The following is a 19,330-nucleotide window of genomic DNA, read 5'->3' on the forward strand; positions in this document are numbered from 1 at the left end:
TAAGAAATGGAGATGAGCACCGCCCCCTAGAGGTGGAAACAACTGGATAGGGAAACTTTTACCTTTACTTTTATAATAATAAATATGAATATATGTATTAATTTAGTCAGGTAGAATATTTGATAGCTATCATATCTACAAGTGATAATTATCTGGTCATTGTAAGTAATATTGAAAAAAACCACCTTGTTTTACATATATTTTAAACCTGATGAAAATGTTACGAAGATTCCTTATCTTAAAGCGGGCCGCTTTTCTAACACAATTCCTTTCCATTTCATCTGGTTGCTCCAATGCTATAATGTGTATATTGCTTTTCTCTTCTAAAACATTTCAGACGCTGTATAAAACACAAGTTCGGGAACTTAAAGAAGAATGTGAAGAAAAAGCCAAACTGTGTAAAGAAATACAACAAAAGATACAAGAGTTACAAGAAGAGAGGTGAGAAGGTGGTAGCTTAAATAATAGAAGTCAGTGACAGAACTCCTATATAGCATCATCGGCCATAGTGCTAATTTATTAGGATACCAATTTTAATTTACACTGATTTATTGCAGGGATTCCTTGGCAGCACAACTGGAGATCACGTTAACAAAGGCAGACTCTGAACAGTTGGCTCGCTCCATTGCTGAGGAACAGTATTCTGACCTGGAAAAAGAGAAGATCATGAAAGAACTGGAGATCAAAGAAATGATGGCAAGGCACAAACAGGAGCTTGCTGAAAAAGATGCCACGATAGGATCAGTAAGTGATTCACTCGAAACAGCCAAGTGATTCGACAATATGACTCGGATCGTAGCCTTGTCGATCTGTGCAAATTTGTCCCTTGAACATGAAGCATTCCTGTTTGGTGGTTTTTTTGTTTTTTTGTTTTGTTTTGTTTTTTAAAAAAACTGCATGAGAAATTGCAACCGACAACAGTACTTAAAACCTCCTGGGATCAAACTTATTTAGACAGTGTCACATAAATATGCCAAGTACAATGTTACACTGCAGTCACTAAATGCTTTGGCTCTGAATTTGGCTAGACATATTATGGCATCAGAAACGTTCCATACCATAAATTTAATTTCTTTGTCCCAGAATTTACAGTAGCACCTTTAATAGATTTCAGTACTTCTGTTACATGTTCATCAGAGTGTATAATAATGTTTTGAGAGTACAATGTATTTATTTGTAAGTAGTTTAGAGGGATTCTAGTTGGAACATTTTTTTTCTAGCACAGATATGATGACGGTTTCTGATGCAAGTGACTCTGCTTTCCAAATTCCACCTGTGCTAATTTTTTTCAACCCTGTTACTTAGTTTTACCTTTAAACCCTACTACTGTTTGATATGTTTCCCTTACAATCCTGTTTTTAAGCTTCTATTTTTGTCTGCTTCCCACACAGTTGCCATGAGTCCCTTTGCTGGAAGCTTCTGCCTCCTCCCCCATCCTCACTTGGAATCTCAACTCCTACTTAAATGCTTGGTTGGCTTTTTTCTGTTCTATGACTTACGCTTCTTATAATTTCTGTGTCTTAGCTGGAAGAAGCAAACAGAACTTTGACTAGTGATGTGGCAAACCTCGCAAATGAAAAGGAAGAGCTGAATAACAAGCTGAAGGAAATTCAAGAAAGTGAGTATTATTTTAAAAGTAAAAGTAAAAGTGATTGATTTCATGTTAGCTTCACAAATGCTACCTATTTTGTTATTTATTGACAGGGCTTGCCCATCTGAATGAAGAAGAAAATGATCTTGAATTGCTAAGGACTCAGTTTGAAAAACAGCTGGCTTATGAGAGAACAATGAAAACACAGGTAACGTATAAATGAAGTAATGGGAAAGCGACTGCAGTTATCACTGCAGTGTTATACATAAGGGAGGAGAGAAAGGAATGTATTTAATTTTAATCACATGAAGTAGCTGCCCATTTATTCTTCTCTTATGCTCCCTTCCTCCAGGCTGTGAATAAGTTGGCAGAAGTTATGAATCGAAAAATTCCCATCCAACGAGGAGCTGACACAGATGTCCGAAGAAAAGAAAAGGAGAACAGGAAACTGCATATGGAGTTGAAAACCGAACGGGAAAAATTAACTCAGATGATGATTAAATATCAGAAAGAAATCAATGAAATGCAAGCTGTAAGTATCTTACATGATAGTAAGAAACTATTGCATAGTTGTTGAAAGTTGTTCGTGAAGTTTCAGGTATTTACAAATTTATTTGACACTGTGATTCTTTAGCTTAATTTTTCCTGTTTTCTTGAAAATCATTAGAGAACGTCCCACAATTTAGTATCCCTCCAGTGACAGGACACTGGTGGTCACGAGGCAGGGGTTGATGACAATTTAAGTGTTAACACTTCTGAGGAGACTTTGTCTCATCTCTTTCTAATCTCCTAATTTCACTACCTCACCCAACTGTACTGAAATAGTACAATCTATTGTTTTTATTTTCTTTAATTTCCTTTTAGTGGTTTGAGTTAAGAGATTGCTGTTAGAACCATCTCTGTAAGCAAGACTTTATCATGCATTAAAGATTAATTCTGATTATGCTTCATCAATCTCCTTTTACAGCAAATAGCAGAAGAGAGCCAGATACGAATTGAACTACAAATGGCTCTGGACAGCAAAGATAGTGACATAGAACAGCTTCGGTCCCAGCTCCAGTCAATACATATTGGCCTAGACAACAGCAGCATATGTGGCCCTGGTGAAGTAGAAACGGATGATGGTTTCCCTGGTAAGATTTGTCCTTCTCTTTTGGGGAGAGAAAGAGACGCGTTTCAATTGATGACTCTCTATTTTGGGAAGTTCCAATTGAAAATGTCATCTCTTCATCCTTCTGTCACTAGAATTTTAATCCATTCGCATCAAGCTACCTTTGAATGTCAAAAGTAGGTTATGGTTCTTGTGCAAATCCAGATCTGTTGCACAGTTTTATTTCAAAATAAGCAGTTGTGTGAGGGGTTTTTTTTAAAATCTATTTTTCATTAATCCTTTTCTGCATTTTCCCCTCCCCCCTCTTTCTGTTGGGTGCTCAGTTCGTATCACTCAGTCCCACACTTCAGAATCTATGTCTTTTACCTACCAACGCTCTTCCACCTCTGTCAGTATTGCTACTAAACCTTCCAGCTCTTGTGTGTTTCTCAATTCTGACTCTGACTCTGAGGAAGAAGCAGTGTCCTCTGCACAAGCCCCTTCAGAACCTGACGATCCAGGTGACCTTCCAGAACATGTGTAGTGACGAAGTGCTGTTGCCTATTTTCCGTTACTAACACTGAGGGCAGTAGAGACCAAGGAGGAATGTCCCGCATGAGAAAGGAGCAGCAACTAATATTAATCTTAAATAATGTGGATGTTGCATTCATATAGGTGCATGAGATATGCATGTTTTCCCTTTTATCTGCAGATCCTCGATGCGTATGATTTGCTGGGGGGAAAAATTAGGACTGCAAGCTTTTTAATAATTTATTTTTTCTTGCTATTTATTTAATATAAAAAAACAAAACAGGAAAGTGTTAAAATAATACTGATATTGATACGTACATTGACAAAAAGATAAAAAAAACATAAAAAGTGCTTTGATGAAAAAGTGAAAAATACAACAAAAACATAACATATATTATTATAACAATAAATAATTATAATTCCATACTGGTCTAATACAAATGTTATTCAAACACATATATATTTCTAGTACATTTTTAACCTACTGTATTTTTTATAAATGAGGCTCTTATTGCAAGCTTCAGTTGTTCCACTGAAATGGTAGTTTCTGACCATTTAGTGAAGGGAAATTTCAATTAGAAATGCAATTAGATTAAATTAGTCCATCTAATTGTAGCTTTGTGCTTTTGAAAAACACTTTCTGTAATATTTCACTCTCTCCAAAAGCCCAAAGTCTAAATTGAGACTTTATTATGAAACACCTTTCAGTGTAGTTATTTAAAAACCAAATAGTGAGTAAGTTTAAATTTAGAGTTGTGGTGATGGATTTTTTTCACATTATGTTCTGTGGCAAGAGCTATTCATATATTGAACAACAACAAAAAATCCCTCCTGAACTAGAATCACTATCTCCTCAGAAATCAGTCTCTGTATCTTTAAAAAACAGACAAACATGGTAAGAGGATATTCTCCAGTCCAAGTGACAACTTTCTGTAGACTATATAGTAGGACCGTGTCCTCCTGTTTCTGTCGTATATATGATAGACTTTCCCTTGCATAAATCATTCTCTCTTAGCCCAACTCACCTCATAGAGTTGCTGTTGTGGAGAAAATGGGAGGAGGAAGGAGTATTAGGTACTGTCACTGCCTAGAGTTGCTTATAAAAAATAATAAAGGCAGGACCTAAATAAAATTAATTAATAATGCTTTACTTGTTAAAGAGAAAAATAATAGATACATTTATTCTAGACTGCCAATCATGGGATTTTTTCCAGGATATGAAAGATCTATAATGAATTTTCTGCAATGAACTATCAAACATTTACAGGTTGCCGCCCCCCCCCCAGAAAAAACCAAAACACCCCACCCTGTGTTGGAGAGCTAATTTGCTTTTCTGGCATGAGGAGAAAATGTAGGCAATATTTCTAAAACCTTTGAAGCTGTTTCAATCATTGGCTGTTATCAGTACAGATGAATACTAAATAACAAAACATCAGTACTAAATTAATTGCTTAGTAGATGTGTTCTTACACAAGCACTTAGGTGGAGTTCCACATTTTATTTGTAAAATATTTTTGAATATGCTGGTGAAAGCAGTAAAATTATATAAATATGAATATTTGATTGTAAAACAAAATAATATTCTGTTGCTAAGCCAATGAATAAGTATATTAACCACATGGAAGACAGAAGAAAAAATCATGTACTGGATATATTAGGTGTATTTTGAGTCTTTCCATCTCTGCATATAGTGAAATCTTGCTGTTGTCATGTATAAGAGTTCCATGGTTTTTTTTAATCTGTCCATCAAGCTTAAAAGGAAAACCTCTGGTTTCAATTGTACATTTAAGAATTCTCTGAATTAAAGTACATATCTGATCAATATATATATAAAGTAAATATCTGGTCTAGATATTTCTTAGCTTTCTTACATATTCAGCAAAGATGATAAAAAGTGCATTCATATTGATTGTATTTCCAACATATATTTGACACTTTCTTATACATTTTTATGATACATCATCCTATAAAAATTCTCTTTCAAGTTATAATTCAATGCAAATTTCAATCCTTTACTCCACATATTCTCCAATTGATCAGGCATTATGTTATTACCAAAATATCTTGTCCATTTGGTCATACAGTCTTGGACATATTCATCCTCTATATTTATTTGCAACATTAACTTATGCATCTTAGCAATCACATATAGTCATTACTACATAATTATGCAAAACATAAGTCCTGTTTTTTCATTGGTAAAAATCAAACTACTTCTTATCCAGTTTGCATATTAATATCTCTCCAGTTAACGTTCAATAATTTTTATATTCCAACTTTATTTCCAATGCTGCACTTTAAGAAAGATCTATAAAAACAACAATTCTTTAAAGAAGATGCGCTTGCTTATTTGAATTTAAGCACTTCATCCTAAATAATAATTCAAAACAAAAATTGGTGTAATTGGTTTTGGGAGAAAGCACACTACATTCTGTATATTAACTGTGGTGCTCCTCACAATCCTGAAATATAACTTCACAGTTCCAAAGATAAAAGTTTTTTTTTTAATTTTCTGTATTGAACTAATAATCAGGTGGCCCTATTCTAATTCCCCAGCTGAAGGCCAGCCAGATGATGCACTAAGACCCCTTGCAGAGTATCTTCCAATACAAAATCTGCTCTGTTTGATTTTTTGCAAAAATGAGTGGAAGGCAGCAATAATAATGCTTTGTGTATTTCTGCTTTGGGATGTAATATATTTACTAATAAGAATGTGATATAGTTACATGATGTGGTATAACTGTAAGAGAACTTTGCTTGTTTTGCTTGTAAATTTCAGCTGTTTTATTGCTTAAAAGATAGATTAATACAGTGAATAATAAATGCCATTTTTCTTAATGAGACATAACATTAAAACAATGGAATATCTGTTTATACTGTTTTAAAATATTAATTTAATCCCTTTCAGAGTCACGACTTGAAGGATGGCTATCGTTGCCTGCTAGAAACAACACAAAGAAATTTGGTTGGGTAAAAAAGGTAAGTAATACAATTTTTAGGAAATTACTTTGACATGATATGCATCACTAGGCACTATTCAAAAACCAACAAAGCAAATCATTGCTTCTGTTATTGTGCTGCTTTTGAGAAATTATGGACCTGGCTATGTATTACAGTCAAAAGACTGCTTCGCTAATAGTATAAGAAGCTATTAGTGAAGAAACTATTATGCCATACTATTTTGCTATGAGATAAGCTTATACAGTCACAGAGAGTTGTTCCTTGTCTATATTCGCTGGCTTTCTTCTGCTTGGTTAAATTTTTCACAGGGAGTGCTAGGTGTAGAAAATTTTCAAAAGGTGTACTGCAGAAAAGAGTGCACAACAGCCCTCCATCCAGATGTTCAGTTTTAGTTTGTCACAGATCAGAGATCAGCAGTTAAGTAATATGTCAGTTGTTGACCAAAATGTCTGCAAGTATCAAGTTGCTTATCTCCTCCCATTTTTTTTCCTTTCATTTTTGTGTCACACGCTGTTCTGTTTTTATCTTTTGTACAGGTAGTTCTCAACTTACAACAGTTCATGTAGTGACTGTTCAAAGTTACAACGGCACTGAAAAAGTGACATGGCCATTTTTCATAGTCACAACCTTAGCAGCATCCCCATGATCATGTGATCAAAATTCAGACGCTTGGCAACTGGTTCCTATTTATGACAGTTGCAGTGTCCTAAGATCATGTGATCTCCTTTTGTGACCCTCTGACAAGCAAAGTCAATGGGGAAGCCAGATTCACTTAATAGCCAGATTACTAACTTATCAACCGCAGAGATCCACCTAACAACTGTGGCAAGAAAGCTCATAAAATGGGGCAAAGCTCAGTTAACCAATGTCTCACTTAACAACAGAAATTTTGGGCTCAATTAACGTTGCAAGTCGAGGACTGCCTGTACTCGTTTTGTTTCATTTTTTTTAAAATGTAAGCTGCTGATAGTTGTTTTTATTGCAGTGGTATAGAAATATGCTTAATAAATAACTAGAGACTAAAATGCTGAAGTTTCAAGTTAAGATGAAATATGTTTTGTAGGAAGAGAGGCTACTCTCATATTTTGACTGTCCATCTGGAAGATACCTGGTCCTTAAATTGCCTTATTAAAATAACATTTTACATACTTTCATTCTGTAAAATTTGCCTTACAAAATTTGATCGTATAAATAAAATCAATTTGCAGCTTATACTTACATTTGTATTCTTTAACAGTATACAATAGTCAGTAGCAAGAAGATACTATTCTATCATAATGAACAAGATAAAGAACAATCCAACCCATATATGGTACTGGACATAGAGTAAGTATTTTAATACGTTTTGTTTTCATTCTGACTATGGTTGATATTTTTGTGATTCTGGAACACTGTTAACATAGTCTACAGTTGCAAGAAAAAGTATGTGACCCCTTTGGGATTAGGTGGAGTTTTGCATGAATTGGCCATAAAATGCGCTCTAAACGTCATGTAAGTCACAACAATAGAAAAACACAGTCTGCTTAAAATAATACTACACAAACATTAGCTGTTGTCATGTTTTAATTGAACATAACATGTAAACATTCACAGTACAGGGTGGAAAAAGTATGTGAAACCCTAGCAAAATGACTTCTCCAAGAGCTAATTGGAGCCAGGAATAAGCCAACCTTGACTCCAATCAGTGTGATGATATTGGATGTGTTGCTGACAGCTGTCCTGCCCTTTAAAAACACACACCTGTTTTGGGTTTACTGGTCTCAAGAAGCACTGTCTGATGTGAACCATGCCTCGCAGAAAAGAGCTCTCAGAAGACCTATGATCAAGAATTGTTGACTTACATGAAGCTGGAAAGGGTTACTAAAGTATCTCCAAAAGCCTTGATGTTCATGTGTCCACGGTAAGACAGACTGTCTACAAATGGAGAAAGTTTAGCACTGTTGCTACTCTCCCTAGGCATGGTCGTCCTGTAAAAATGACTGCAAGAGCACAGCGCATAATGCTTAATGAGGTAAAGAAGAATCCTAGAGTGTCAGCTAAAGACCTACAGAAATCTCTGGCACATGCTAACATTTTTTGTTGACACATCTGCAATAAGCAAAACATTAAACAAGAATGGAGTACATGGGAGGACACCACGGAGGAAGCCATTGCTGTCCAAAAAAAATATTGCAGCATGTTTGAGGTTTGCAAAAGAGCACCTGGATGTTCCACAGCACTACTGGCAAAATATACTGTGGACAGATGAAACCAAAATTGAGTTGTTTGGGAAAAACACACAACACTATGTATAGAGAAAAAAAGGCACAGCACACCAACATCAAAACCTCATCCCCACTGTAAAACATGGCGGAGGGAGCATCATGGTTTGGGGCTGCTTTGCTGCCTCAGGGCCTGGATGGATTGTTGTCATTGATGGGAAAATGAATTCCAGAGTTTTATCAGGACATTTTGCAGGAAAACATACGACCATCTGTCCGCCAACTGAAGCTCCGCACAGGATGGGTGATGCAACAGGACAATGACCTAAAGCATACAAGTAATTCAACAAAACAATGGCTTCAACAGAACAGAATACGCCTTCTGGAGTGGCCCAGTCAGAGTCCTGACCTCAACCCAATTGAAATGCTGTGGCATGACCTTAAGAGAGCGATTCACACCAGACATCCCAAGAATATTGCTACACTGAAACAGTTTTGTGCAGAGGAGTGGTCCAAAATTACTCCAGATCGTTGTGCAGGTCTGATCTGCAACTACAGGAAACGTTTGGTTGAGGTTATTGCTGCCAAAGGAGGGTCAACCAGTTATTAAGTCCAAAGGTTCACATACTTTTTCCACCCTGCACTGTGAATGTTTCCATCTTGTGTTCAATTAAAACATGACAACAGCTAATGTTTGTGTAGTATTATTTTAAGCAGACTGTGTTTTTCTATTGTTGTGACTTACATGACGTTTAGAGCGCATTTTATGGCCAATTCATGCAAAACTCCATGTAATCCCAAAGGGTTCACATACTTTTTATTGCAACTGTATATTTCAATATGGTCAGTTAGTTAATATAAATTAGGTCGCTTTTGATGAATTTGTATGTTTTTTTTTAATCCCATTTATATCCCGCCCTTCTCCGAAGACTCAGGGCGGCTTACAATTTAAAGCACAAATCAATGTACTTAGCAATAGACTTCATTCTATGTATATGCCTCATTATTAGGCCTTTCAGGCCCCCCACAAGCGGCATTATTACAAAGTCAGCTTATTGGCCCCAACAATCTGGGTATGTATTCCATATTCTACCAACCTACTGAGCAACTGGAGCAAATTTGAAATTTGTGTCATTAAAAACAGTGTTTTTAGGGTTTTATGATTTTAAATGGTCATAAATTTAATACATTTTAATGGTTATTCCACTAATCAAATTTAGATCATTATTCCAAAATGGATGCAGGTGGGAGAATCCATTCTAAGTGGATGGAACCTTGAGAAAATCTATGGAGAGTCTCAGTCATCCAGATCATATTTATCCCAAAGATGCTTTTTCAGGAGGCAACTGGACTTTTTTTTTTTCTTTGAAGACATTTCGCTTCTCATCCAAGAAGCTTCTTCAAGTCTCAGACCTGAAGAAGCTTCTTGGATGAGAAGCGAAATGTCTTCAAAGAAAAACAAGAATGTCCAGTTGCCTCCTGAAAAAGCATCTTTGGGAGAACCTTGAGAAAGCTTTAAATCCAGCCGGTTTGAATCTGACCGATCGCGACTAAGGTCCTTTACAAGGTCTTATCTCGCGGCAATGAGGATGGCAAGGTCTAACTACTTTGCTACCCTCATCGCGTCCGCAGATAACCGCCCGGCCGCCCTGTTTAGGGTGACCCGCTCCCTCCTTAATCAGGAGGTGAGGGAGGAGCCCTTGCAGGGTCATGCCGAGGACTTTAGCCAACATCTGTCGGACAAAATCGCTCGGATTCGGACCGGTTTGGACTCCGACTGGGCAGAGTCTGACGATCAGGACATGGGCGGTCTTGTTGATGTTATCTGGGAGGAGTTCGATCCTGTGACTTTGGATGATGTGGACAGGATCATGGGGAAGCTGAGCTCCGCCACGTGTTTATTGGACCCGTGCCCCTCCTGGCTGGTTTATGCGGCTCGGGATGGGACACGAGGCTGGCTCCAGGCGGTGATAACTGTTTCCTTGAGTGAGGGTAGTTTCCCCGCCGCCTTGAAGGAGGCGGTAGTGAGACCTCTCCTCAAGAAGCCTGCCTTGGACCCAGCTGTATTACACAACTTCCGTCCGGTCTCCAACCTTCGCTTTCTTGCGAAGGTTGTTGAGAGCGTGGTGGCGCATCAGCTCCCTTTGTTCCTGGAGGAAGCTGACTATCTGGACCCGTACCAATCGGGTTTCAGGCCCGGGCACAGCACGGAGACGGCATTGGTCACTTTGGTGAATGATCTCTGGAGGGCTCGGGACAGGGGTTGTTCCTCTGTCCTAGTCCTATTAGACCTCTCAGCGGCTTTTGATACCATCGACCATGGTATCTTGCTGCGGCATCTCAGGGGATTGGGAGTGGGAGGCACGGTCCTTCAGTGGTTCTCCTCCTACCTCCTGGGACGCTTGCAGTCAGTGTTGGCAGGGGGGCAGAGGTCGACCTCGAGGCCTCTCGTTTGCGGAGTTCCTCAGGGGTCGGTCCTTTCGCCTCTCCTGTTCAACATCTATATGAAGCCTCTGGGTGAGATCATTCGTGGCTTTGGAGTTGGTTATCATCAGTATGCTGATGATACCCAGCTTTTTATTTTGACCCCAAACCACTCCAGTGATGCCCTCGACGTGATGTCCCGTTGCCTGGAGGCGGTCCGGGTCTGGATGGGGAGGAACAGGCTTCGGCTCAACCCTGACAAGACTGAGTGGCTGTGCGTGCTGGCATCTCGGGAAATTCAGATTATTCCATCTCTTACTATGGGGGGTGAGCTATTTACCCCCCCCCATAGATAGGGCTCGCAACTTGGGAGTCCTCCTAGATTCACAGCTTTCCTTAGAAGATCATATAGTAATTGTGACTAGGGGGGCCTTCGTCCAGGTTCGCCTGGTGCGCCAGTTGCGGCCCTATCTGGACCGGGATGCCTTGCGTACAGTCACTCATGCGCTCGTGACCTCTCGGTTAGACTACTGCAATGCTCTCTACATGGGGCTGCCCTTGAGGACCACTTGGAGGCTTCAACTGGTGCAGAATGCCGCCGCGCAAGTTGTGCTGGGGGTCTCCCGATACTCCCATGTTACACCTCTGCTCCGCGAGCTGCATTGGCTTCCAGTTGCCCTCCGGGTGAGATTCAAGGTGCTGGTGATGACCTATAAAGCCCTACATGGCATGGGTCCGGAGTACCTAAGGGAGCACCTGCGGCCGGCATCAACTTCCCTCCGCCCAGTGCGCTCCCACAGAGAGGGCCTCCTCAGGGTGCCACCGGTCAGAGAATGCCGGCTGGTGACCCCCAGGGGGAGGGCGTTCTCTGTGGGCGCGCCAGACCTTTGGAGCCATTTACCGGTTGAGCTCCGGATGGCTCCCGACCTTCGCTCCTTCCGACGTGATCTAAAAACTTATTTATTTGAACAAGCCGGCCTGGTCTGATGGGTTTGGGGTTTTAATTACTGTTTTTAATTAATTTATTGTATTCGGGCACAATTGTTTAATTTGTTTTTAATTTTTGTATTTTGTAGTTTTGGTATTTATTGCCTTGTACACCGCCCTGAGTCCTTCGGGAGAAGGGCAGTATATAAATTAAATTAAATAAATAAATAAAATAAATTAATTAAATAAAAATCAAAGTTTGGATTAAGAATACAATTGAAATCTTATTTAAACTCCAAGATGGCATCTATGAAGTAAATGGGAAAACTAGAAATGTTGCCAGATTAAGGCTTCATGTTGTAAGTGATTCCTGCTTAATTCACTTACATTTTTGTTTCATATCTGCATTTCTACTACTGCAGCAAACTCTTCCATGTTCGACCTGTCACACAAACGGATGTGTACAGAGCAGATTCTAAAGAAATTCCCAGGATTTTCCAGGTATCAATATTTAAAAACTTTTAACTAAATACGATGTAGACAAAAATGAGGCGCCATGTTTATTGGACAAACATGAAATAAACACACTGAGAGGCAATTGTTCTATAGATTTTTTTCTCCAAAAAAAAATCTTGGCAAGAAAAATGTGGAAGAAGCCTTTTCTGTCTCAATTTTTCCAGATGTTTTTGTGAGGCATCACATCTTTTATTGAGAAGTATTCTTTTTCTTCGGCAGAAATAAGTTATTTTATAATCACTTTATAATAATTATCATATGCATGCTATCAATTTAAGTGGTGAAAATCATTGGTTTCCCATATTAATAAGAGAAAAATAATTTTGCTAAGAATTATTGTGAGGATGACAAATATTTAAGGAGCATTTGAATCTTTTCCGTAATTAATCTTTTATCATTAGAAATAGGTTTTCTCTATCAGTATTACTGACTCCCCCCCCCCCCAATTCTAGATCCTCTACGATAATGAAGGAGAAAGTAAAAAAGAACAAGAGTTTCCTGCAGAGCCATCAGGGGAAAAATCAAATTATATTTGCCACAAGGGACATGAGTTTATACCCACCCTTTATCATTTTCCAACCAACTGTGAAGCTTGCATGAAGCCTTTGTGGAACATGTTCAAACCTCCTCCTGCTCTTGAATGTCGCCGTTGCCATATCAAATGCCATAAAGATCACATGGATAAAAAAGAAGAAATAATAGCACCTTGTAAAGGTAAGCTTGCGGGGTCCTTAGTGTTCTCTGAGCTTGGTTGTTTTTCTCGCAGATGTTTCATTACCCAAATTAGGTAAGGTCATGAGTGTTCAACTCTGAGCTACACATACTGTATCCTCCTTTAAACATACGTTTAAAATAAATAAAGTGCAAGTTGATTGTAAGTTGATCCTTGGAAAACTTGTGAGTCCATAGCTAAATTAAAAATGTCTTATGACCCAGAAGAGCAGTCTACCCCAGATATGCGCAAGAGCCAAGGATGTCCTTTAATTAGGCTGTATCATTCAGGAAAGAAATAAGAGATTTTAAACAACATGCACTTTCTCACAGCATTAGAGAATGCAATAGAATTTAAATGGCTTATCTTGATTAGCTATGGAGGCGCAGTGGGTAGAATGTAGTACTGCAGGCTACTTCTGCCGATTGCTGGCTGCCAGCAGTTCGGCATTGGATTCTCACCAGCTCAAGGCTGACTCAGACTTCCATCCTTCTGAGATTGGTAAAATGAGGACCCAGATTGTTGGAGGCAATAGGCTGACTCTGTAAACTGCTTAGAGAGGGCTGTGAAGCGGTATATAAGTCTAATTGCTATTGCTATTGTACTTGGCTGAATTATTCAAAGGCTAATGCTGTGAGAAAACCAAGATCATGGCATCCGGCCCTCTCAATTCCTGGCAAATAGATGGGGAAGAAATGGAGGTATTGACAGATTTTATTTTCCTGGGCTCCAAGATCACCGCAGACAGGGACTGCAGCCAAGAAATTAAAATACGCTTGCTCCTGGGGAGGAAAGCCATGGCAAATTTAGAAAGCACACTAAAAAGCAGAGACATTACCCTGCCAACAAAAGTGCATATAGTCAAGGCTATGGTCTTCCCAGTTGCAATGTATGGCTGTGAAAGTTGGACCATAAGAAAGGCTGAGCGCCAAAGAATTGAGGCCTTGAACTATGGTGCTGGAGAAGACTCCTGCGAGTCCCTTGGACTGCAAGGCGATCAAACCGGTCAGTCCTAGAGGAGATCAACCCTGACTGCTCTTTAGAAGGCCAGATCCTGAAGCTAAAACTCAAATACTTTGGCCACCTAATGAGAAGGAAGGACTCATTGGAGAAGAGCCTAATGCTGGGAAAGGTTGAGGGCAAGAGAAGAAGGGGACGACAGAGAATGAGGTGGCTGGCTGGAGTCACTGAAGCAGTAGGTGTGAGCTTAAGTGGACTCCAGAAGATGTTAGAGGACAGGAAGGCCTGGAGGAACGTTGCCCATGGGGTCGCGATGGGTCGGACACGACTTCGCAACTAACAACAACAACAAATGCTGTGAAAAATCTTGCTAAAATTCTGCCTGCAAATTTCAGCTGGAAAGTTGCACTTTAGCTTAAAGTACTGCCTCTTTCAACTTGGCTAGTTTTGACTGGACAAAAACGCTGTTTAATCTGTAATTTAATGTGTTGGTTTTTAAAAAGAAAAATTAAATACATGCATTTTTTAAAAAAATAAGATACGGTTTCTCTTGAAACAGTGTATTGTACTAATATGATTCTGTTCTAAACCACTTGTTTTTAATATATTTCAGTGAATTATGATATTTCAACTGCAAAGAATCTATTACTATTAGCCAATTCTACAGAAGAGCAGCAAAAATGGGTGAGCCGTCTAGGAAAAAAAATTCCCAAAAAGCCTCCAGCACCAGATCCTTTTGCACGATGTTCACCCAGAACGTCTATGAAGGTCCAGCCAAGCCAGTCTCTCAGGCGGCCAAGCAAACAGCTTCCACCAAATAAAAAAGAAGGCTTTCCCCCAAGGTAAAAAGTTATATGTACAAAATTGTGATAACTTTTTAGAACACTACCCTGGGCGCTTGAGGGAGTCGTGCTATCCACCTGTGAAAGTCTTCTACTTCCGCTCTTTAGTTAGTCTCTTATAGCATAATCTTAAAGACTTGTGGATTAGGATCTTAGGAACCATGGATCCTTTGCTTTTCTTATCCAGTGTCTGAGGGAACGAAAAGTTATTGGTTTATACAGCTGTCCTTTATAGTAAGGTTATTTGATTTGGAAACTTAAATCTTAGGAAAATATGTGGTGTACAATATATTTCAAGTCTGCATTTGCATTTTATTTATTTAGCATATGGCATATTATACATGGAGTAGCAGTATATATTAACATTTCACCTAGCATTTGTACTAAAATAGTAAAGGTAAAGGTTCCCCCGCACATGCATGCTAGTCGTTTCCAAAATAAAAATAAATAGGATCTAGGATTTTTTACATGGTGCCTTCTTTTACCTTCGTGATAGAAATGGGAGTTTTGTGATGCAGTCAAGAAGACGTGTTAAAATGTATCCATAGCAAGGGAATGCTAGGTTAACAATAATGCTAGGGAAGGTTGACACAAGCATCAATTTTATTAGCAAGAACTAGGTTGCTTATTTGGAGCCTGCAGAATACAGATATAGGGCTGCACAGTCCATGTGCAATATCTAAATGGCCTGGGAGTGCAAATATTAGCACCTGCCTGCAACAAATGAAAACAGCTGCATTTTCTCTAAAATCATGCGCCAGGTACCCTCCAGCCAACTGATTTACAGTTTTCTTTGGCTTGTTTTGTTCCTGTTGGATGGGCCACCCCGTCCTGCTCATTTTTTCAATTCAGGGTAATAGTATAGAATAAGTCGTCAATGGAATTTCATCCATCTAATAAAGGTATAAATAATTACCTGTAGATCTGAACCCAATGGGAAATATTGGCCCATTTTCACTTGTTAAAAGTGTATCAAGACATGATGTGTTTTGAGTTCCTCTACTTCACCACAGTTTTATTTTATTTTTAGTACTGAGCCTGCCCTGCGAATTATTCTTCACTGAATTGTGTTTTTTCTGTACTATATTCTTTTATTAATATATCAAGAGTAAGTAATAGGGAATTATGGTTGGAGTACGGATGCATGTTAAGTGAGAACTAACTGTGAGAATTTGGCTATAAAGGGTAAATGACAATATTTTGAAATATATAGTATTTGTATAATAACTAGCTCAATAGTTTATATAAAATAGTAAGGAGTTTAAAATATATTAAATTTGCATTGCCCAACTGCTATTACCTATAATGGTGCATAGTCCATTAGGGAGCTATAATCTAAAACCAAAATATTGTCATTTAACAACAAATCAGTTTTGAGTATGTTTAATGGCGTGAAAAGCATTTTGTGTGCATTTCATGCTTTGCCTTGTTTTTTTAATTGTTGCATATAAATTATAACTGCAGAATCATAGATAATTCCATTTAATGTCAGGAAAAAAACATAACTGTAATGCAATAAGTGTTCTAGTTTAATCCAGAGAAAACTATACTTTTAAATCCCTTTGAAATTATGAAGTGGCTTTAAGTGCTACAATTCTTAAATACGAACCTTTAGTTTTACTTAAACTATTAGTGCTAAAATCAGTATTCTCCAAGTAATCATAATTATAGTTTCAGACAGGAAGTAGAGATGCGTAAAATCAATCCAGGAACAGAAAGTTCCAGAGAAATCTGGAAAATTCCATTTCCTCCTGGGTCATGCTGAACCTTTTCCTGGACCATATCATTCTACAATCCATGAGTGAAGCAGTTATTTGACAGCATCTTAAATGGTTGGACCTAACATTTTGCATCAGAGGGCACACTGTCCACAGTTTATCCCTCTACCCTTACAGGATGATCTAACTTAGCTCATATCTTGGTCACAGGGTAATTGGTGGGCTTTCCTATTTGCAATAGCACTCCAATATGTGTGCAAATGTGTATATGCATAACTATAGAATACTATGTACAGTTGCAAGAAAAAGTATGTGAACCCTTTGGGATTATGTGGTTTTTTTGCATGAATTGGCCATAAAATGCGCTCTAAATGTCATGTAAGTCACAACAATAGAAAACCACAGTCTGCTTAAAATAATACTACACAAACATTAGCTGTTGTCATGTTTTAATTGAAGATAAGATGGAAACATTCACAGTGCAGGGTGGAAAAAGTATGTGAACCTTTGAACTTAATAACTGGTTGACCCTCCTTTGGCAGCTAATGTTTGTGTAGTATTATTTTAAGCAGACTGTGTTTTTCTATTGATGTGACTTACATGACATTTAGAGCGCATTTTATGGCCAATTCATGCAAAAAACCACATAATCCCAAAGGGTTCACATACTTTTTCTTGCAACTGTAGGTAGTATTGCACAATTGATACATGGTGTGCATAATATAAATGATATCAACTGCAATTTAAATATCAAAGTTTGGGGAATATATGTTTCTTATTAAGAAAATAGGCTTTGGGTTTAGCTTGTTCCTTCATAGATTAATATAAACAGCAATGTAATTAAAAAAAGGTGGATAAAAGGTTGATTTTATATGTGTATAATGGAGATGTTCCTTCATTTTGACTGCCAAATGTATTTTAGTTTATAGTTGCAGTAGTAGAACTTACAAAGGCAGCTGATATGTTTTGACAGCACAGCTCTACTGATTTAACAACATTTTAAAATCTTCTGATTCATAATCAAATAGTTTTGGTTAACTAATCAGCATTTGAAAAAGCAAAACCAAAAGCCAGAAATACCCTTACAAAAGATAGAAAAAGGGTAGGCTTTAGTTTTGAAGAGGATAACATATCTGTTGGAGAATTCATTGATAGATTTATACAGCCCTTGATCCTTCTTCTGATTTACCGAGGTGCACCTGAATTCCCCTTTGTTGAACTTTTCATCAACATCTCATCAAAGGTTTCTTCGGTCTTATTCGGCTTTAAAACAGGCAGTATGGACATTCATTTTGTTCTGCTTCTCTCAGATGCCCCAAATGAATTGAGATGTCACCACATGATGCCACAATGGAGACTAGGGGCAGAGATAACATACCCAACTGAGCCGTGCTGTAGGAAGAACCACTATGAGGAATTTTATACGGTCAAAATAAAATTTGAAGGGCACACAGGACTAACTGAACTTTAGATTCATTTACTTAGAGCTAGACCACTTAGCACTGCATCTGAGATATGCAGATATGCAAGCCTAACATGACATTCACGTGGTTGCTTTAATCACACAAAGTCATCCATTTGTTTCCGCATCTTGATTTCGTTTTGTATTTTGACACATAAAATTGCAGCAAGTCTACATTTGTAGGGTAAGATAATTCAGTATGAAGTACATAAACTTACTTGCATACGCTTTATAACTTGTACTTGTGTACATTCTACAATGGAAATAAAGCACACGTTAAATCATATTTTTCTGTCAAACTTTTGCTTTTAAGTCAGGAATAGGCAACCTTGGCTCTTTTATGACTTGTGGACTTCAACTCCCAGAATTCCTGAGCCAGCCATGCTGAGGAGAAAGGGAGAGGTTTCCAAGCTGAGCCATGCTGGCTCAGGAATTCTGGGAGTTGAAGTCCACGAGTCATAAAAGAGCCAAGGTTGCCTACCCCTGCTTGAAGTGATAATATCTGTCTAATACAGGGGTGTTAAACTGCCGGCCCACAGGACAGATGCATCATAGCAAAACCGCGCCCACCCCATTGCCGGCAAAAAAGTTGTGATATGTCACATCACGTGATGTTGCGAGTTTGACACCCCTGCTCTAATGTTTTATGGCTAGGAAGTTGTATTCCAGGAAAACTGCTGCTTTTTTCTCATTTCTTCCTCCTTGGAAAAATTCTGAAGCACTAGCAAAATGCTTTCAGAAATAAGGTGAGGTGACTGTAAGATTTATGAATGCCAATTCTACATCATTCCAGTTTGTGAGCACTGACAATAAATGAAAACCCTGGGTCATTTGTGCTGGGAAGCAACCTTGTGTATATTTCCATACTTTATGAGCCACACTTTGACATCCAGGAGTCGATTTTAAGAATACACCCAAGACTTGTGTGTATGATTCTTAAATGTTAATCAGTGTCAGAAATGGTAATAACATGCAGAAGAAAAGAAATGACTGTTTCAGTAGTTTTGATGTTCAGAATTGTTCTTAACTTGGCTCATAATAAAACCTCATTTTCCAGATTGATTGATATGGCATGTAGAGACTGGGATTGGTCATTTGATGATATTGATTTTGATGTTGATTTTAATATTGATGATGCTGAGGACGATCTTGATGATAGCGATGATGATAACAATGTGTTTATTCTAAAGAGGTAAATGGATGACTATCTGTAGGAGAATGCGTTGGTTTTATTACAGCATGCGTTTTCAGTTTTTCCCAGTAGAGCTATATGTGCTGGCTTAAGATATACCGGTAATAATAATAACTTGATCCATGCATGATTTTTATTGCCTTGAAATTATAATGTGAAAGTCCCTTATATTTACACATGCTAGTAGACTTTTCATGTATGGC

General features: G+C 38.2%; 1 protein-coding gene across 2 annotated transcripts in view; it reads left to right on the plus strand.

The window, feature by feature from the left end:
* ROCK2 (Rho associated coiled-coil containing protein kinase 2) overlaps positions 1-19,330 on the plus strand; it is a 114,182-nt gene that overhangs the window by 90,437 nt on the left and 4,415 nt on the right. Inside the window, exons 21-33 of one of the 2 annotated variants that reach the window (XM_083377894.1) lie at positions 338-441; positions 558-744; positions 1,525-1,618; positions 1,705-1,799; positions 1,944-2,123; positions 2,559-2,724; positions 3,026-3,202; positions 6,121-6,191; positions 7,411-7,499; positions 12,148-12,226; positions 12,694-12,955; positions 14,527-14,755; positions 18,993-19,127. In XM_083377894.1, the coding sequence (XP_083234020.1) occupies positions 338-441; positions 558-744; positions 1,525-1,618; positions 1,705-1,799; positions 1,944-2,123; positions 2,559-2,724; positions 3,026-3,202; positions 6,121-6,191; positions 7,411-7,499; positions 12,148-12,226; positions 12,694-12,955; positions 14,527-14,755; positions 18,993-19,127 (1,868 nt within the window). The remainder of the gene's footprint in view (positions 1-337; positions 442-557; positions 745-1,524; positions 1,619-1,704; positions 1,800-1,943; positions 2,124-2,558; positions 2,725-3,025; positions 3,203-6,120; positions 6,192-7,410; positions 7,500-12,147; positions 12,227-12,693; positions 12,956-14,526; positions 14,756-18,992; positions 19,128-19,330) is intronic. The other variant, XM_083377895.1, reaches the window with a different exon arrangement.

Source organism: Vipera ursinii (genome assembly GCF_947247035.1).
Source record: "Vipera ursinii genome assembly, chromosome: 1".
NCBI classification, from domain to species: Eukaryota; Metazoa; Chordata; class Lepidosauria; order Squamata; family Viperidae; genus Vipera; species Vipera ursinii.